We start from the raw sequence: 21,674 nt of genomic DNA on the forward strand, positions 1-21,674 counted from the left end.
GTCTTTCTCAATGCCCCTTTTACCCCATCACTCCATCTTATCTTCAGTTGTCCCACCCATGTTCACTCCCTCCACCTGTCTTCCACACTTATTCTATTAGTCTTTCTTCACTCATTCTTTCTATATGTCCAAACCATCCCAATACTTTTTCATCAACCCTATCACTCATCTCCTTTTTCACCCCTGCTCTCCTTCTCACCCCCTCATTTCTAACACTATCCAACCTTGTAGCCCCTACCAGACATTTTATCTCTAAGACATTTAATCTCCTCCTCTCTCATGTTCCATATTTCTGCCTCTATAGTGCTGTCCACACAGTCATCCCTTCATACAATCTCCTCTGAACATCCATTCCCAGATGTCTACTTCTCGTTACACTTTTTTCTCAATCTACATTCTACCTCCACCTCCACTCCTCCCTTTCCACCTACATGCAACCCCAAGGACCTAAAGCTATCCACTTCCTCCAGCCTCTCTCCTTTAATACTTACTTCCAAACTGCTACCATCCTCCCCTTGTGCATCTCATCACCTTACTTTTACCCACATTTACCTTTAACTTTCTCCTCTCACACACCTTCCCATCTATGATATCATAGTTATCTTTTCAATGAAGAAAGAAACTGAAAAATATTCAGAGACCTATCATTATAGGATGAACGAGGTTATGGCATGAATCTATAGAAGACATTTTTAAAGATGTTAAAAAACATAGCTATCTAAAGAGATACATCAATTTGAGGAACAATTTATATCAAGAAATAATTTAGGTGAACAACATAAATGAACTTAAACCAGTACACAAATGGGGAGACAAGTATAGCTATAGCCCATATATTACAATTTGGTAGACACACATATCTGGAGTACAGGATCTCTGGCAAAGCATGTAAGGGTGACTGATTTCCTTTGTTAATCTCATGTCTTATTGAGACTAAGCAACCCAACAAAAATAACAGAAAAATGTATAATCTCTCCCTCAGTCAAACAAGATTGTCACACATCAATCAAAACAAAATCTTCAAGGAGTACCACTGGATCACTGAAGTGCAACATGAAATGCATTCAAAAAGTACACCTTACAGATTTGATGAAGAGTACATCATATTTCCTTGGTAACCACTACTCTTGTCTGGAGATGGTTTTTGCAATAAATTTTCAAATGCAACATGTATTTTCTTTACTATGATCAATCTTCACTTCCCATCATAAACCACTTCTCCATTTTTCTGTCAACCTGAAAGTTCTTTCAGTATTCTACACCATTTTTCCCCATATATTACTTGATATTAATGCATTTACCCTTTAATACATACATAACCACAATGAAAATAGACTTCACCATCAGACACAGTGGTAAGTTATGATGATGCATGTTACTTGCACAACAGTGAAGAATGATATGCACTCACTGATTCCCTTTTTAGAGGGTAAACTTGCACTTGAATTCAACCATTTGAAAAAAATAAATAAATAAATTAATAAATAAATAAATAAAAGAATAACACAATTCACTGATCTTAATCATAAGAGAAACAGTTAAAATTTTCCAGTGACCATCTTTATATCCATAAGGTCAAATTGCACTGTATTTCACAACAAATAAAGAATACAAAATTTTATAATCACTACAAATTCTATCAGTCTTCTTACTTGGGAAGATATGTATATAAGATCATTCAACTTAAGAGTCCTCTTAGATTCTTCATTCCTTAAAAGCTCAAGCAACGCCCCTTGGCACATATATTCTGTGACAATAAGTATAGGTTCCTCCTTTGTGCAAACAGCGTAAAGGACGAGTATGTTGGGGTGACGAAGGTCTTTCATGATTTTAGCTTCTTCCAAGAATGCGTCCTGGCTCATTGATCCCTGACGTAGTGTTTTGACAGCTACTTCAAATCTGTTGTCATACATTCCTGAAAATCGAGGTTAAAATGATAAATACAGATATGCAAAATCATGCACCTTTACTAATGTTAAACAACTGAATGAGAAAAGTTTTGAGTTTTGGGATGATTTAAACAAGTGGAATGTTTTGGCAATGCAAAGGTAGTGGTGTTCAGAATTACATGCTAGAGTACGAAGTAAGCCAGTGGATGGATAAATAGGGAAGTATTTGTACCTCTCATATGATTCTCTCATCCTATTTTGTAACCAATCTGTGAAAGCTTGCTTCTCTTCTACAGCCTTCTTTGCTTCCTCATCCCACTACTCACTACCCTTCCTTCTATTCCCTCCCATTCCTCTTGATCCACATACCATCTTTGCACACCATGCGACTCCCTCCTTAAATCATGCCCATTCCTCCTCCACTCCCACCCACTCTTCTCTCAGCTTCTTCTTGTACTCCTCCTTTTCTTTCTCATTTAAGCAGTTCACTCTAAGCACCTCCCTACCTTGTCCTTTTTCCCTTTCTCCATCTGCCCTCCACCCTCAACTTACCTTCCACCAAAACATTATCTGATATTTCCCCCCTCTCTCCCCTTAGAACATTTACAACCTGAACTCTTCCTACTCTTCAATTAACAATCTACCACCCTTCCATCCACCACCCTCTCCCATATGTACTTATGCTTGACTTTCTTCCTAAACACTGTATTTGCTATCATCAACTCTCTAGATACATCACCAATTCTCCACTACAATTTTTCCTGGAACTCCCAATACCACTACATTGATATTTCTCTGTAAACCCTATTTGCACTCGTTTAAATCTATCCAAAAAGCCTCCGTTTCTTCTACACTTTTCTCACTACCAAGCCCATATGTGCTTATAAAAACCCACATCTTCCTTCTCAGTTTCACCTTCATCCACATTAACTTTGAAGAAACCTCCTTCCACTCCACCACACACTTATCTATATCTTCACTTACTAGTATAGCCATCCCTTCTCTCCCTTGTCCTCTCTTCACTCCTGAGATCCTCCCAACTACACTCCCAAACTCAAACTCACCCCTCCCTCTCTTTCAACTCAAGTTTCACTCAGTGCCAATACATCCATCTCAAAACCATACTGGCTATCTCTTCCCTTTTACTCTCATCTGTACTACATCCACACACATTAAAATACCCAAACTTTAGGTGTACTGGTTGGAAAACTCCTCCCAGACTCTCTTATGCCATTACTTTTTTTAAGGAATGTCCCCTTTAGGACTACAGGTAGAAGGATTCCTAGTCCTATCCTTGTCCACCCCCCTTTTTTTTTTGTATTTACTGTGCCATATCATTATTGTCAGGTCATCTGCATTAGAAAGAACATTGATGTTTAGTTCTAGTTCTGGAGTTAGAAGATCACTCACAAAGAAAATGAACATTAATGGTGAAAGTTACACCCTGAGGGAATTGTACATATAGCCTTTTTGTTCTGATATTTGCTTGTTTTGGGTTATTCTGCACTGTCTTACTGCAATAAAATTAATTACCTACTTCTTGCTGTTATGAATGTCTGTACAAATAATATATTTTTATATATACTATAAATTGTCTAGGGACCATAACTGTTCTTTCTGGTGGGGCTTTTTTATTTAATTCTTCCAGCATTGTGTGATGTTTGTGAGCAGTGTGGTGGTGGAGTAGCTTTCCTTAAATCCATGTTGGTTGGGACAGGTAGGTATTTCAGATTTGATTCTTGCTGTTACTAGCCTTTCCATTAGTTTAGATATTATGGACATTGGTGGGATTAGTCTGTACGATGCAGAGTTTTCAGGGGATTATGTGACCTCTTTTCCAAATGTTTCAGATTTTGTTGTGTGATCCAGTAGTTGAAATTGTCAGGTAAGGCTCTTATGGCAATTTGGCCAAGAAGTTTGAGGTGGATGTTTGAGATCCTTCAACTGAATTTTTAAATTTCTTTATGGGCCCTTTTCATTGTAATTGGTGAGGGACAGGGATGAGGGAGGGTGGGTATGTGTGGGTGTGGGTGTGGGGGGGGGGGGCTTCAGTGTTGGCTTGATTTTCCATATTTCATTAACTATCTTTTAAACTAGAGAGAAAAAAAAAGAAGTTAAATGCTAACATTACTTACCATACCACACTTCACCAAAGGATCCTTGGCCCAATTTCTTGGTCATTTGTAACATAGATCTTTCTATCTCCCAATGGTCCTTTGTTTCCTTAGTAATATCCCATAGCTGTGGCATTGGCTTTGGACAAGGGTACTGTAGCAAGCATGCCAGTCCATAATTATTTTCTGAAAAGAAAACAAATCTTTATTCAACTACACCTTACAAGATACTTAGTTAAGAACATACACGGCAACAGCAAAGAAAATAAACTTCTGAAACTGATCAGTGCATAATAAGTGGATATCACCTTTAAAATTCATGTGCACAAAAAGTATATGACTGTCCTAGATATATCATAAACAAGGTGTTCAGGATAAATTTGACACTTTTTCTGAAAGGAAAGAAAAACGTCATATTTTGGCCAAAAATTGATGGATTCTCAAAATTCAAAGTGCATCTCTTAGACGATCTTTTGCCAAATACAGCTCACCCAAAGAAGCAACCGTGAGCCTTTAGGCGAGACCTGAACCTGCAGCATGCAGCCTTCACGGTGTCCTTTGACACCTGAACACCAATTTGATCCTGGCAATCAGCTTGTCCTTGGTGTTGCAGGCAGTATCATTGGTATCTTTTTCAACTGTCCATGGGGTTGCAATCAGGCAAGTTGGGGGCCAGATGTTGGGACTGGTGAAGTCATAGAAGTTCTCATATAGCCACTTCTGGGTTTTCCCAGATGTGTGACACAGAGCTGAGTCCTGCTGCCACAAGTATGGTCTTCCCGCAGCCATTCTTTCCACCCAGTGCTTGACAACAGCGGACAGTAACTCAATATAGTCATCTGAAGTGAGTCCGAGTCCCTCTTCAAAGATGTGGGGTGGCATGATGTGACCTTCACTGGAAACACCCAAAGACCATCACTTTGTACCAATATACAAAGGAGGAAACAAGGAAGAACCAAATAATTATAGACCGGTCTCCCTAACAAGCACTGTAGCCAGAGTTTGAGAGAAAATTATCAAGAATAGATGGGTAAAACACCTAGAAGAAAATAATATAATAAACCCAAGACAATTTGGGTTCAGACAGAGAAGATTGTGTACCAAAAATCTAATCTGTTTTTACTCAAGATTAATATATATATAATACAAGAAAAGGATGGATGGGCTGATTGTGCTTTCTTGAACTTACAAAAAGCTTTCGACAAGGTACCACACAAAAAATTATTTAAAAAAATTGAAAATATAGGAGGGATACAAGGCAACCTGCTAAACTGGGACTTCCTGAATGGTAGAAAGATGAGAGTAGTACTTAGAGAAAAATATTCAGGTTGGAAGGAGGTGATTAGTGGAGTACTGCAAGGATCTGTATTGGCTCCAACAATATTCGCTATTCATATGAATATCAATGATGATGTGGAATATAACACGAGCTTCTTTGCAGACAACACTAAATTGTTGAGGAAAGTAAAAACCAAAACTTATTGCGAATCACTACAGGAACACCTGAATAAGGTTTCAAAGTGGAGTCAGAAATGGGAAGAGGACTTCAACATTAAGAAGTGTAGCATAATGGAGTTCAGAAAAAGTAAAATGGTCGGAGAATCCTATAACTTGCTAAGATCAATCAAAGTGGCATTTACCTATTTGGATGAAGGAATGATTAAAAAAATATTAGTCACACTGATAAGGCCTAGACTATAATATGCGGCGACATTGTGGTCATCCAGTACCAAAAAGAATATAAAGAAAATTTAAAGAATCCAGAGAGTGACCACAAAAATGGCTCCAGCACTTTCAAACTTGTCATATGAAGAGAGATTGGAGTTACAGACTTTGGAGCAAAGAAGAGAGGCAACCTACTGACCATCTATAGAATCATGAAGGGCATAGAAATAATCGATAGAGAGGACTTGCTAAATTGGGACAAGAGAAACACAAGAGGAAATGAAAAGAAACTCAAAAACATAGTTATAAAAGAGATCTGAAGAATAACAGTTTTCCACACAGAGTGATAGATACTTCGAACAAACTGGATCAAACAGTAGTGTGTGCAAAAACCATTCATGAATTTAAGAGCAAACTAGGCACTGCAAGATACAAAGGCATGACACCACGAGCGTAGCTCCCCTTTCTATAATATAAAACTAGGTAAATACAGTTTGAGGGAATTTGGTCTTCATGAAGCTCAGGACTTCATGCAGACTGTAGGCTAGCCACCTGTTGTTTTGTGTGTAGTGCAACTGGTCCTGGCAGAAGTTTTTCTTGTCTAAGAAGAACCAGAGCATCCCCAGTTCAACTGGGTGTTTGACCTTGTTGAGGAGTTTCTTGGCTTTTGTAATGTGGTTCTCTTGGGCCTTGGCAGCGAGTATTTGGCCCTTCCACCTTTTGTGTGAGGAGTAGCAAAGATCATTGTTCAGCATTTTCTTTATAGTCACCACTCCAACACCAATCTCTCTAGCCAAGGTCTGCATTCCCTTGCCTGGATCTTGCTACATCCTTTATTGTAGCTTCTCAACGAATTTTGTTGTGCATACAGAGTCAGAATGCTTGGTATGATCCTTTCTGCTAGCCACTGTTTCCACATTTCCATTGCAATTCTCCAACTCACATCTCGCAGCCTTCACAGTATTCAAGGAGCACCGAGCTGCAGGTAAGATTTCTGAATTTTTTAATCTGGCACAAATCCTCATAATGCAGGTCACTTTTCCAATATTCTGGTGCTTTCCAGTTGTCCATGCTCTCTAGCTCTCACACCCACCAATAGTACACAGAATCAGCTATCCATTGCACTTTACCACTATTAAATCCTTCAAATGGTTCTGAAATGACAGAAGATAAAATAATTATCAAATTTATCCCAAACACCCTGTATATGCCATTAGGGTAATCAAAAATAGAGGCATGGGAAGAGAGAAAACATCCCTTTCTTTCTCATCCCACTCACTGATTTAACAATGAGAAAACTTGACCATGTTATTTCCCTATACAGGGGTAATGACTGCAAGTTGTATGTAGTTAAAACTACAAGGACTTTATAAAGGCTCTCCTTTGGACCAGGGTCATATGACATTTATCTATGTCAGAAACAAATCTCTACTCAAGGAAGAAAACTTAGAGACTTTCCCCCACCCCCTGTTGTACCTTGTATCTGTTCTCTTTGAATCTATCTACTATTCCTAAATCTCAATTTCCCTTATATCAAGCATGGTTTGAAATTATTTTCAAAATACTAAATTAATTTTTATGCTACTCTATACTCACTAAAGGGTAACAACTATAATACATACTCATATAGGCATCCACGAGGTCATTGAGTGTGTGGAAGGCTTGGGCTGTCGTGATGTAATAACTTCTCGAATCCATTGTCTTTATCCGATAGTGTTTAACGTGATCCCCTTTTTCTTGGTCCCAATCCTGTAGAAGTTTTAAGTGACATTAAAAACAAAACAGCAATCACAATAGATAATGTATTTGCATAAATGCAGAGATAGGTAGAGAGAGAGAGAGAGAGAGAGAGAGAGAGAGAGAGAGAGAGAGAGAGAGAGAGAGAGAGAGAGAGAGAGAGAGAGAGAGAGAGAGAGGAGAGAGAGTTGAAAAATGCATAAAACAGGGTCAACAGGAAAGCATTTTAAGATTTGTTTGTTGACGTAAGGTATAGGGGGAAGGTCATTGTCAAAGACTACATGAGAAGACCTTATGTTTGGGTAAGAAATGGAGAGAGCAAATTGCTGAATTGAAGGTGGGACTGCATCAGGTATGTATTCACCTAGTTGTATTATATGGGAAGAGAGCTATGCTCATAGTGACCTATCTTTGTATCTTCCAGCATCTAGTTTGTTCTAAAATTCTTGATTAGTGTTTACACACACTGTTGCCTCATCCCCAGTTGTTCAACATGTACATGGATAATGTGAATGGGAGATAATCATAAAGGTGATGAATAAACTTTAGATAGTATATGTGAATAGAAGTTGGAAGCGAGCCATTTGTTGCTTTTGCATGACATTATTCTTGTGGTTGGGCCTGAGGGTCTTGACATCTGGAGTGGGGCTTCCATTCTTGTTATTTTTGAGCCATTGTTCTAGTTTGTTCAAATAGGCTTGGGAGTACTTTCCTGCTATTTTGTATTTACTATGCAAAGTTATTATAATAAAGTCATCTGCATATGAAATACTAGTTTTAGTTCTAGTTCTGGGATTGGGAGATCACTTAGGAAGAGAATGAACAGTGGTGAAAATATTACACCCCTAAGGACTCCAATATATAATAATGTTGTACCTGTGATTTTTTTTTTTTTTTTTTTGGGTTACTCTGCACTGTTTTCCTACTATGAATTTGGTTACAAAATAGGACAAGGGAATTATACGAGAGGTACAAAGAAAAGAGAAGAGAAGTAAAGCATAAGATAAAGGAGGCAAAGAGGAGAGCAGATGTGAAATGGGGTAAGAGTATGACAAAATTTTGAAAGTAATAAAAAATGTTTTGGAAAGAACTTAAAAGAGGAAGAGGAGGTGAATCAAGTAGAGAAGAAAAGGTAAAAGATGCAGATGGAGAGATGATAATGGAAGAGAAGGCAGTAAGAGGAACATAGGCAGAGTATTTTAGGGAGAAGCTAAATGTAAAGGATAGGGAGGGAAAGGTAGTTGCAGTGATAAGTGCTAAGAAAATGACCATGATGAGTGAGGAAAATGGAGGAGAAATAAGGAAGGATGAAGTGAAGGCAGTTGTTAAGATGATGAGAGCAGGTAAGGCACCTGGTTTGGATGGATGTCATGCAGAATGTCAGGAAAAAGGAATAAGAGTGATGGTGGACTGGCTGGTGAGGTTATTTAATGTTTGTTTAAGAGAGGGTAGAGTACCGGAGGACTGGAGGAGTGCCTGTATAGTTCCACTTTACAAGAGAAAAGGTGACAAGTGTGAGTAGTAGTTTCAGAGGGATTAGCTTGTTAAGGGTGTGTGTGAACGTGGTAGGAAAGCAGCCTTGCTGTGGATGTGCTGTGTCTTGTGACACTGCTTCTGACCCAGGGCAGTGGACAAGATGCAGGGATGACCTGTCATCCAGGAGGTGCCAAGATAAGAGGGATGTTAGAGGGTGGAGGGGAGTGGAGTGTATTAGGGATGGAATGGGTGGGAATGGTTTTTATGCCTTTGTTTGTTTAGCTACCTCCCTTGTAAGGGGGAAAAAGCCTTTGGTATATGTATGTATTTAACCCTGTGGTGGAGAAGAATTCTGTCACCAAGTGTTCCCACTTCAGATGTAAAAGGCTAAGTCTTGCCCCACATAAGGCTGCCAAATTTTAGGCTGGCTGAGGACAAACTCTGATGGAGAGTTGGTTTGATTTGGCAATGAATGTTGGGCATCAGTTGGGGGTTACGGCAAAGGTGATGACTGTGTTTCAACTTGCGTCCCCAGGCAATCAGTTTGTGGGGATGGGGGGAGGTGAGAAATCAAGGAGCAGCGAGCCAGGCTCACACATGATGCCCCAAGGTGATCTGATTCTTCGGCATTAGTCTTTCCTATATATATCCAGGCAGGTCATGACCCATGCTATTAATTGGTGTAAAGTCAAGTGTGATGCAAGGGAAGTCGGACGCAAAACGCTTGACACCAGTGACTCATGAAGATGGAGGGTATGCATTCCTCAATGAATCCACTGTTCATATTACGTGTCCAGCCGAGGTGCAGGGCAGTCTTTGCTGGCTGATGCTGGCACTGTATGTGTTTTTCCTCAAGGAGGCTTTGTGGTGTCTCATGTGACAGACCCTGGCACTTGTTAGTCATCCCTGGGTGGGGGAGCTTGTGCCTTATGAGGTCAAATGTCATGGGCAGGGAAGAGGTGAAGATGGGAGTGAGGACAACTAACAATCTTCTAATGATTTTTGCATCATCTGCAAACATTTTGGCATAGCTTGTGTGTATTTACCTAGTTGTATTTACCTAGTTGTATTTTGCGGGAAGAGGAGCTATGCTCGTGATGTCCCGCCTTTGTATCTTGCAGTGTCTAGTTTGTTTTTAAATTCATGAATGGTTTTTGCGCATACTATTTCATTGTCCAGTTTGTTCCAAGTGTCCAAAACTCTATGAGGAAAACTGTTTTTCTTCAGTTCTCTTCTATAGCTATGTTTTTTTATTTTCTTTCCATGTCCCCTTGTGTTTCTTTTGTCCCAGTTAAGTAAGTTCTCTCTATCGAGTACCTCTGTGCCTCTCATGATTCTGTAGATGGTCAATAGGTCACCTCTCTCTCTTCTTTGCTCCAGTGTCGGTAACTCCAGTTTAGCCAATCTCTCCTCGTATGATAGGTTTGCAAGTGCAGGTGCCATTTTTGTAGCTGCCCTTTGGATTCTTTCTATTTTCTTTATATTCTTTTTGGTACTGGGGGACCACAATGTCGCCGCATACTCTAATCTAGGCCTTATCAATGTAACCAATATTTTTTTTATCATGTCTTCGTCCAAGTATGTAAACGCCACTTTTATTGATCTTAGCACGTTGTAAGTCTCCCCGACTATTTTGTTAGTGTGTATATCATAGGACAAGTCGTTCGTGATAATTACTCCAAAATCTTTTTCGGATACTACTTTCTTTACTTCTTTGGTTACAATTGTATATTTTCATGATATACTGTTTTTGCTTTTTCCAAACTCCATTATGCTACACTTCTTAGTATTAAAGTCCACTTCCCATTTCTGACTCCAGTTCCATACCCTATTTAGGTCTTCCTGCAGTGCTTCACAGTCCTCCTCAGTTTCTATTTTCCTTAGCAGTTTGGCGTCATCGGCAAAGAAGCTCATGTAGCAGTTCACGTCCTCGTCCATGTCATTCATATAGATAGCAAACATTATTGGTGCCAGCACAGATCCTTGCGGTACTCCACTGATCACCTCTTTCCAATCTGAATATTTTTCTCTGAGCACTACTCTCATCTTTCTACCAGTCAGAAAGTCCTCTATCCATTTTAGTAGGTTTCCTTGTATTCCTCCTATGTGTTCCAGTTTTTTTAGTAGTTTTCTGTGTGGTACTTTGTCAAAGGCTTTTTGCAAGTCTAGGAATGCACAATCAGCCCATCCATTTCTTTCTTGCACTATGTCTATTAGTCTTGAGTAAAAGAATATTAAGTTTGTGGAGCATGATCTTCCTTGTCTGAATCCGAATTGTCTTGGGTTTAATATGTCATTGTCTTCCAGATGTTTTACCCATCTATTCTTGATTATTTTCTCACAAATTTTGGCTATGGTGCTTGTTAGTGATACTGGCCTATAGTTGGTGGGTTCTTCTTTGTTTCCTCCTTTGTGTATTGGTACAATGTTAGCGTTTTTCCAGTCCTCGGGTATCTTTCCTTCTTTGAGTGAGCTGTTTATTAAAATGTGTATTTTGTCTGTTAGTTCTTCTTTGCACTCCTTTAGAATCCAATTTGCAATACCATCCGGGCCATGTGATTTTCTGACATCCAGCCTTGATAGATGTTCTGATATTTCCTTTAGTGATGCTGTAAACTCATTCATGAGGGGAGATTTCTTGTTTTTATCTATGTCACAATTTGGTATTTTCTCTCTGGTGAAAACGGATTTAAAGTGATTGTTCATGACTTCGGCCATCTCTAAATCTTCTGTGTATTCTATGTTTCCTTGGCATAGTTTCACCATTTCCTGTTTGTTTTTAAGTTTACCATTCACATACCGATAGAATAGTTTGGGTTGCTCTTTGCATTTGTCTATAATATCCTTCTCATGGTTCCTTTTTTCCTCTCTTCTCACATTGACATACTCATTTCTATAGTTAACATAAATTTGCCATTTGCTTTGTTTTTTGTCTTTTCTCCACTTTTTCCAAGCTTTGTCCCTTCTGTCTTTTGCCTCACTGCATCTTTTGTTGAACCAACATTTAATGTACTCTCTCTCTCGCTTTTGTCTTGGTACATGCCTGTTTACACCTTCATTGTAGTTTTCCATCAATATATTCCATTTCTCTTCCACTGTTGTTTCTTCCCTGTAAAATATTTCCCAGTTTGCATTCCGGAAGAATGTCTTTAGTTTTGTAAAGTCTGTTTTGTTGTACATCAGTCTTCCTTAACTATGCTTTTCGTTCCTCTCTATGTCTATTTCTTCCTTTAGTACAGTTTCGATGAGTACATGGTCACTCTTTCCAATTGGTGTCTCATACTGGACTTTATGCACTATTTCAGGTTCTGTTGTAAATATTAGATCTAGTTTCGATGGTTCTTCATTATTTCTGTACCTTGTGTTTTCACGGACCCATTGGGTCATTGTGTACTCCATGGTCATATCTAGCAGTACATTGCCCCACGAGTCATCTCCTCCTTGCACTGTCATGCTGTCCCAACAAATTTCTTTGCAATTGAAGTCCCCCATAATTACCAGATTACCCTTACCCATTAGTATCTCATTGAGTGATTTTCTTGTATCATCTAGCATTTTTGTATGTTCGTTTTCTTTCCAAGCGCTTGTTTTTGGAGGCACATAAGTCACCACAAACTTTCTACTTTTCATATTCTTGCCTTCGACTTTTATCATGATCAATTCAACATTACCTTTGCCCTCTGCAATTTTTGTCACCTTTAGGTCTTTCTTGGCCAAGAACATGATTCCCCCTCCCTGTTTCTTGTCCCTGTTTTTTATCCAGTAATTGTATAAACCTTGTCCGATAACAGTGGATGGTATTTCACCTCTTAGTTTAGTTTCTACAATTCCCATTATGTCTGGTTTTGCTTCTAACAGATAATCATTAAGTTCGTTCAGTCCCGAAATTAGTCCATCAATGTTGGTATAGGCCACTTTTAATTTTCTTCCTTCTCCCTGGTTTCTTCTTCCCTTGGTTTTATCGTTTTGAAGTGCCATTGTCTTAATCTCAAGTCTATTACTCTCCACTGGAATTCTTTGCATTCTGTCTCCGATCTTTTCAAGTTTTTTTCCTTTGCTTCTTCTCTTAGTGCCCTTTCTTTTTCTAATTCCTCAGTACTCATTTCTCTTTTTATCCATATCTTATTGTACTTTTCACTCTTTGCCAAGTTACCTACTTTTTCAAATATGTCTTCTACTACCATTTGTGACCTTAGTTTTATCTTTAGAGGTCGATTCCTATCCTTAGTATAGCGACCAATTCTGTAAGTCTCTTCTAGGTCTGTGCCTGAATCACTGTCTCCCCCCTGAATTTCATTAAGGATTTCTACTGCTGTCTCTTTTTCTTCTTTTCTCTCATGTACCTCGCCAATCCTTGTTTTTCTTTAAGCCCATAAACCACAATACATTTCTTCCTATCTACTGTATCCCTGACCCAATTTGCTTTTTCGTTAATCACTTGAATGATTGTGTCTTTTGCATTATCTTGCATTTGCTGCTTGACTATTTCTTTGAAAGCAATTTCTTTATTTTCAATATTTTCTTTCCACTTCTTAATTTCCTGGATACTGTCCCCACCTAAGTTTTCTTCGATCTTTTGTGTCAATTCTTGTAATTTGTTGTTCACTTCCTGCTTTAGATTTTTGCTATTGTTATTATCATTAGTTTTCTTCTTTTCATTATCATTCTTCAGTTCATTTATGTCTCTTTTCATTTCTTTAATTTCGTTTGTAAGATCCAAGTTAGTTTTTCTTAGGCCAGAAATTTCAAGATTAGCCTTAGTTATACAATCTATTAAACCAATGACCTCTTTTCTTAAGTCCATGATTTCATTTTCCCACCGAGTCCTATTTTTGCTCATCTCTTTCTCTATCTCTAATAATCTACTTAAGTTCTTTCTTTCGTACTTACCAAACCCTATGAAGTCATTGTCGTAACACGTGTTTAATTGTTTGTTTACATCGCGGTTCAGTGGATTGCCACCAGATGGCTCTGATTCGCAACCGGCTTTCGAGTCGTTTTCATTCATTTTTGCTAATTTCGAGTTAATACAATTAACTAGCACTGCATAGATACCATTTCGGGCACTCACGTTCACTCCCCACCCCTGCAATACAAACCAGGTTTTCCTTTTTCGTCGTAAATCCTCTTCTTCTTGGTCGTGCGACGACAGCGACGACGGGCGGTGTTGCTTCGACGAGTGAATGGTGTGTGTATGTATGTGTGTGTGTGTATGTGTGTATCTACCTTATTATATTTACCTAACTGCAGTATACAGAAAAGGAGCAATGCTTGTTGGGTCCCATCTCCTGTTCTCTAATTTTCTAACATACCTAGACTCAAATTCATGTATGTTCCAACTTAATCTATATCTTTGATTTCCAATTTTCATATTGTGTGTTTGTCTTTTTCTTTTCAATTAAACGAAGAATGATTAGCAAAAGTGTAGTGGAAAGCAGAGGTGGATGGAGTGAACTAGAGGGGACAACTGAGGATGAGATGGGGTAAAAGGAGTTTTGAGCATGGCTGTGTATGGATATTTTGACACATTCCAAAGGGATTTTCTCTTCCTTTTCTCTTTTTTTCTATGTCTATTGAGCAAGGAATGGAGAAGGTAGGGAATAGCATGGAGAATGGTTGTGTATGGATGATATTTTGATGCCACCTGAAGGGATTTCTCTGTCTTGTCTACTTTCCACATAAGGAGACAGAGAAAAAGGGTTGCTAATTATATGAAGTGTTATTGCTGTGGATGTGCTGTGCCTTATTGCATAGTTTCTGACCCTGGCAGTGGGTATGAGACAGGGATGACCCTTCATCCAACAATGATAGTAGATGGGAGTGGGTGCATGCCTTTCACTTGGCTACCTCACTTATAAGGTGCCATCATTTTGACCTCTGCCACAAGTAGTGACACTCTAACCTGCTTGGCCAGCAAGCACCTTTAAGAAATGTATAATTTGTAACAGCAGGCCATGGCTTCCCTATATTCTTGTCATAGCTCCCTTGGTGGCCGTGGCCTCCAGGCTAAGAACCAGTCAGTCTCAACATTTATATTCTTAAATCTAAGGCATGTCAATCATGTGCACAAAACTAAAAATAATGACAGTTTTACCTTGATACTAAGTGAGTATCCATGACTTGTCTGCTCGGACATTCTTATAAGGAATGTTCCTCTCTGGTTTCCTGGACTCATTAACAATTTTTCTGCATGTTTACGTGATATCTTTCCAAAGAACCAGCTACAAAAGAGAATAAAAATTAATGAAGTGTAGATAATATGGGCAAAAACATGATAACATTAGAAACCATGTATTTCAAGGCATTAAGACCATTAATGGATGTACAGTCTTCCAGGAGGTGCCAAGATAAGAGGGAGGGAAGAGGGTGGAGAGGAGTGGAGTATGTTGGGGATGGAATGGGTGGGAGTGGTTTTTATGCCTTTGTTTTTTGGCTACCTCCCTTATAAGGGGGAAATAGCCTTTGATACATGTATATAAATATCTGGGAGTGAAAAGAAAGTGTTATGTAAAATATGATCTCAGGATGAACACAAAAAGAAGGTTGTACAAGGGAGTGACAACACCCCATTACATACAAAAACACATTCACACATGGTAAAACAAGCATTCCAAGACTGACCACCAAACACCCTTCTCCATCAAACCCCTTCAGACATCAGATCCACAGAAAAATCTCTCTCTCTCTCTCTCTCTCTCTCTCTCTCTCTCTCTCGAGAGAGAGAGAGAGAGAGAGAGAGAGAGAGAGAGAGAGAGAGAGAGAGAGAGAGAGAAAAAAAAAAAAAAAAGGAAGAACCACACTAGCACAACTGCATTCAACTCATTGTCCAGCATCAAGACAATACCAACACTCAATAAGAACATATGACCATAACAATGAAGGAGACTGCAAGAGACTATAAGGCCTACACTAGGCAATTCCATGACCATTACCCCCTGTCCATAAAGTTGTCTGACCTTTTCTTTAAACAACCAATAGTTTGAGCGCTTACTACATGGTTACAAAGTTTATTCCATTCGTTGACCACTCCTAAGATAAGAGGGAGGGTGGAGGGGTGTGGAGTGTATTCAGGGATGGAATGGGTGGGAATGATTTTATGCATTTTTCTTTTTGGCTACCCCCCTTGTAAGGGGAAAAAAGCCTTGGTATATGTATGTATGTATGTTGACCACTCCAGTAAACCAGCTCTTGCATATTTCCTTCCGAATCTAAATTTGTCCAATTTAAATCCATGACTGCGAGTACTGCTCTGTTGTCTTACTATGATGACCTTGTTTGTGTCACCTTGTTCAAGCCTTTAATCCACTTGAACACTGCTACTAGATCATCCTGCACTTTGCATCTTTCCAGAGAGTGTAAGTTAAGGTGCCTAAGCCTATTCTCGTAAGGTAAATTTCTGAGCCCTTGAATAATTTTGGTCATTCTCCTCTGTACTGATTCTAGTGAACTGATATCCATTCTATTGGATGGAGACCAAAACTGTAACACATTGTCAAGGATGGGTCTAACACTAGATAGGATTTGATAATTACCTCTGCACTTTTATTTGTAACCATCCGAGCAATGAAACCTAATGCTCTGTTAGCTCTATTCCTGGCACTAATGCACCGTTTTCTGGATTAAAGGTCAGGATTTACTAGAATTCCCAAGTCCTTCTCACACTCAGTCTTCTCTAAAAAAGTGTTATCTAAGTTATATCTACCTTCTGGATTGTGTAAACCTACATTCAACACATTGCACTTTGAAACACTGAAGTCCATTTGCCATTTCACTGACAATGTGAAGAATTTGTTAAGATCCTCCTGCCCACATTGGCAAAATGCTCTTGATTCAACTATCACATAGAAAGGACTGAAGACTTCATCTTACACTCTCCCATTTTATCCAGGCCAAGAAAAAAAGACAATATTTCTTTCTTGAGTGACTTCATGGCTAATCTAGTGGGTACTGCCAGTTACATGGGTCTTCTGCAAGAGAGCCCTGGGTCAATGGACTGAGTAACCAATTCCATCAATTCCAAATATCTACCTAGCACTCTTGCATTTGTTTCCCTATTTCATCTTCATACATACTGAACAATCATGATGGCTTCCCACAGTCATCTTAAACTCTTTATTCACTCTCCATTCCAGACCTTGACACATGCCCTACTACTCGTTCAATTTTTGACTGCCCTCAACAGACCTCTCTTTATTCCATACAATCCTAACAACCTTTGCATCCTGCAAATGTTATATATATATATATATATATATCTATATATATATATATATATATATATATATATATACACATACATACATACCAAGGGCCTCTTCCCCTCTATTAGTGAGGCAGCCACCTACTAAAGTTAGAATATAATAATAATACCCAAATACTTACTCTTGACACTCTGGTGAAGACATGGAGGCCACATAATTTCTGGGAATGTATCCTTGGGCATTGCGGGATAAATGTTGAGCCAATAACCAGTCTCGGTCACTGAAAGCATAAATTTTTTAATTAGTCATATTATCAATGACTGCATGGCCACCATACTTATACATGAAATTTTATACATTACTGATATGGCTGTAATATTATATGCAATCAATATTTTCAGGACTTTTGTGGCATCCTGACAAACCAGTGTCACACAGCTTTCTTTTATGTCCATATATAAATTTTTACCCACACAAGATCATTAAGCCACTTTCTAATTTTCAATCCTTTATTTCTGTTTTTTTTTTTTTTTTATCATTTCTGTACTCACATCTTTTTTCATGCTCTTAGTGAACTATAGAATATTGGAGATAATAAATGTCTGGCTGCAAAGAAAAGTGTTGTGAGAAACAGGTATTCAGGGATGAGAGCAAAGATAAGGTTACATGAAGAAGTGATAATACTCATGGCACTCTTTGGAACAGACATATGGAATTGAAGACTGGCAGGAAGTCTGAATAGACTTAAGATCATGTGTTTGAGGTATATGATAGGTACTACAAGAATAGCTGGAATGAGAAAAGTGGAGATGAGGTAAAGAACAGGGATGGAAAAAGAGCTGTCGAATAGGGTGCGTCAAAGAGTGATAAGGTGGCTGGGGCACATGGAAGGAGGAATGAAGTCTAACAAAAAGAAAGAGAAGTGGAAAAGAGGGAACTTCGGACAAAGACCAAAAATGAGGTAGATGGATGAGGTAAAGGGTGCCCTAGATGCATGAGGAATGGCTGTGGAACAAAATATAAAAGAAACTGGAGTGTAAGGAGAAGATTAAGAATGGATGAAAGGATGATATGGTCCAAAAGGGGTGATGTTTTTATCTGTCCCGTCATTCAGGAGGTGCTCAGATAAGAGGGAGGGTGGAGGGGTGTGGAGTGTATTCAGGGATGGAATGGGTGGGAATAATTTTATGCCTTTTTCTTTTTGGCTACCTCCCTGGTAAGGGGGAGAAAGCCTTGGTATATGTATGTATGTATGTATGTCAATTTTTTAAATGAATGAGGAGAGAGTTTGCCATATAATGAAACAGTGAAGGTACACCAGCTTCAGCTGTTGGGCCCTGTGTGGAAGTACTGTGTCTTGGTGTATTGCCTTCAACCTAAATGTATGGCAGGGGAAAGGGATGGCCTTTCATCTGCAAATTGCTGACATGGAAGGGGTGTTAAATGAGTTTTGATATGAATGAAGTGGGTGCATGCTTCAACTCTATCATCCTTTTTATAAGGGATGTATTTACTTTACTGTTAAATACTTGTCCACAGCAGTTACTTTCCCCCTTATATAGGATATGACAAAGTTAAAGCACACACCATCTTCATATGTAATGTGTATACATACATATATACATGTATTAAACACACACAGTATATGCTAATATTGATGGTTTACTATCAGCCAGGTTGGAGATAAATGACTACTCAAGGATAAACATGCCTGATATTTTGTATCTAATGGAGACCAAAAACCCAAAAAGTGTTGATCTACAGTTGGGGAACAATAGATACACCTGGAGAAGAGAGAGCAAAGATAAAAAGGGTGTAATGTTTGTGGTGAGAAATGACAAAGGTGGAAGAAGCAAATGTGAGTGAAGGCAAGGCTAAAGTACTAAAGTACTAACAGGCAAAATAAAAGAGACTTCATGCTGGCATATGTTCCCCCACCAAGACAAGAGCTTTGAATGAATCTGAACATCTAGAAATGTTATTGGACACTGAGGTCAACAGGGAGAAATGGAAAGCAAATGGCAAAGCAGATTCCTGGGGAAATACCTTGTTAACCCCTACAGTGTCAGTGGCATACATTGTATGCCACAAATGTTTTATGGATTGAACATCAGTGGCATGCATCGTATGCTGCAATTTAAAAAATTCGACAAAAATAGGCATTATGTCGAGGGTCAAATCTGGGGTAATAACCAAGTAGCCCTATCCACTGCCTATAACCCCTTCCATACGGTGCCGTATACATAGGCGGCATGAGGAGCAAGTGGATACGCGAGGCTGCCATATCGGCGTCTTGATTATATCTATTGTAGTTGCCCCTGCATAATGACATACTCTCTAAACTGTCTTCATCACATTTTCTACGGTGACTATATTTTATGATGCGAGTATTATTACAACACATCGTACGGCTGGCAGCTAATGCTGCCCGCGAGATTTTGGCCCATACTGAAGAGGATAAAAAGCACCCAAAAATTTTTATTGACAAAACTGGCAACCCTGGTAGCATTTTTTCGGGGGTATCTTGGGGTATAAAATCGGCCTTTAGGGCATAACTTATGTGATTCTGATGTATGAAAAAGTATGAGAAGTTGAAGTTGTACTTTGACAGTTAGGCAAGTGCTAGTACATATTCAGACATATAGAACTGGCAATTTCACACTACACCACACCTCCCCTTCCCCCTCTGCACTCACATGACCATTGTGAGAGGTATGCCTATCCACAAGCTGGGGCGAGCAGTGGTGGCAGAATTGGGAGGATCCGTGGATGAGGATGGCAGGTCCTCCACCGAGGGATAGGACACGGCGGGGCAGCGTCTTCAGAGGTTGGTGATCACTCCCGTAGTGTGGGGGTGAGGGGATGATGATGCGCTGGTTGTACAGTGCCAGTTCCTTGGTGGCAGAACGGACAACCTGGAGCTTCCAATACAGAGGGACAGAGTCGAGTAGGGCGAGACGGTCAGACGGGTACCTGGAGGATACGCAGGGAAGTGGGTGGCCATATGTAGGGTTTATCTGTGCCATGGACCATAATCTTCAGAGCATCCTATCAGCAGTGGGCGACGGATCGTTTCTGCGAAGTGTCGGCGTTCCTGACGTGAGGATGGGGATGAGCAGACAAGGGTCAGTCATCAACGAGAAGTAGGTCAATCAAAACTGATATGGCTTGCATTTGGATGTGGCCCAAGTAGCAGCAAGCATCTCCAGTGATAGTGGCGTATCAGGTTTCGGCATCCATTAGAAAATGCAGGCTACACTGGACAAGGTGGCCCGGAAGCACCCAGTTGCGGAGGGCATGTGAGATATGTCGGTCGCGTCGTTGGCACTGAGAGCAGCGGCTGTAGACTAGCTCTGATATCTCCAATGTGCCTAGATGCTGAGTGCCTATCCCTGTGATGTCTGTACCTATGTTAGGCAGCATGTGTATGCAGATGTTGACAGGTGGCAGAGGGCAGTCAGCCTGAAGGGTCCTGTTGCGGAGGTGGGGTGGGGGGTTTCATATGGGATATGTCAGTCGTGTACGTCTGCACCAACAACGGCAGCAGTTGGCTGGCTCTGGATATCTCCTATGTGCCTAAATGCTGAATGGCTAACCAACCCCATGATGTTCACACCTGTGTCAGGCAGCAGATACATGGGTGCTAACAGGAGGCGGAGGGCGATCGGCCGGAAGGGGAAAGGTGCAGAGGCAGGGGGCATTGCTGAGGCAGGGGTGTGTGCGTATGACGGGGAGCCCTTTGCATACAGACACGGCATATACATGCAGATCCTACTGGACATCCAAGACTGTCACCATCAATGCCTCGTGTGGGTGGCAGTTGGTCAATGCCTCGTGTGGGTGGCAGTTGGTCACTACCTCCTGCAGTGACATAATTGCAGCAAGGGAGCAGAGGCATTGTGCCAGTTCCTAGGCTGGGTGGGCATGACCTGCACGAGTCAGCTGGGCTCCACGCAGGGGGCAAAAGCAGTGAGACGGGCAAAGCAGGATGAAAGGCCTCTTTGTTCATGTGGCCTGTGTGAGTCACCTGGGGCTCCATGCAGGGTGGCGTTCACAGTGGGTAGGGCGAAGCGGTGGGATGGAAGGCCTTTTTTGTTCACACCACTGTGTGTCCATGAAGGCGCATCACTATCACACAATTTTTCATGCTCCAGCATGCACACTGTAGTCAGCACTGCACTCATAGTACAGCATGTTAAGTGTCGCATACTGATCTAGTTCCATCAGTGCTTCATTCACGTTTGCTCCGTTAACATATGTGCCACCAATTCGCGAATCATTCCAGGTTTCACTGTTGCAAGTTGCAAGCAATTGCGTACTCACTGCACCATGTTATGTATGCAATAGAAATGCAGGGGGATGTTTGAATATTTATTGCAAACTGGATTCTAAAAGAATGCAAAGAAGAACTAATTGACAAAATATACAACCCTATGTCAGATGGTTTTGGGTGAAAGAAAAGAAAAGAAAAAAAGAGAAAAAAAAAAGTTTTCTATACAGATGCATAAAGCACTGGAATAGCCAAGGAGATGATATAGCATAACCTGGAGCCATACATGAATTTAAAATGTGGTATAATAATTGGAAAATAC

General features: G+C 40.0%; 1 protein-coding gene across 20 annotated transcripts in view; it reads right to left on the reverse strand.

Annotated features, from left to right (window-relative positions):
• LOC143040246 (tyrosine-protein kinase Src64B-like) overlaps positions 1–21,674 on the reverse strand; it is a 580,796-nt gene that overhangs the window by 57,814 nt on the left and 501,308 nt on the right. For all 20 annotated transcript variants that reach the window (XM_076210988.1, XM_076211000.1, XM_076210989.1 and 17 more), the window contains 5 exons: positions 17,264–17,362; positions 14,976–15,102; positions 7,291–7,417; positions 4,025–4,189; positions 1,653–1,915 (listed from right to left, as the gene is read on the reverse strand). In XM_076210988.1, the coding sequence (XP_076067103.1) occupies positions 1,653–1,915; positions 4,025–4,189; positions 7,291–7,417; positions 14,976–15,102; positions 17,264–17,362 (781 nt within the window). The remainder of the gene's footprint in view (positions 1–1,652; positions 1,916–4,024; positions 4,190–7,290; positions 7,418–14,975; positions 15,103–17,263; positions 17,363–21,674) is intronic.

This window comes from Oratosquilla oratoria, chromosome 28 (genome assembly GCF_046742065.1).
Source record: "Oratosquilla oratoria isolate Oo_2021 chromosome 28, ASM4674206v1, whole genome shotgun sequence".
Classification (NCBI taxonomy): domain Eukaryota; kingdom Metazoa; phylum Arthropoda; class Malacostraca; order Stomatopoda; family Squillidae; genus Oratosquilla; species Oratosquilla oratoria.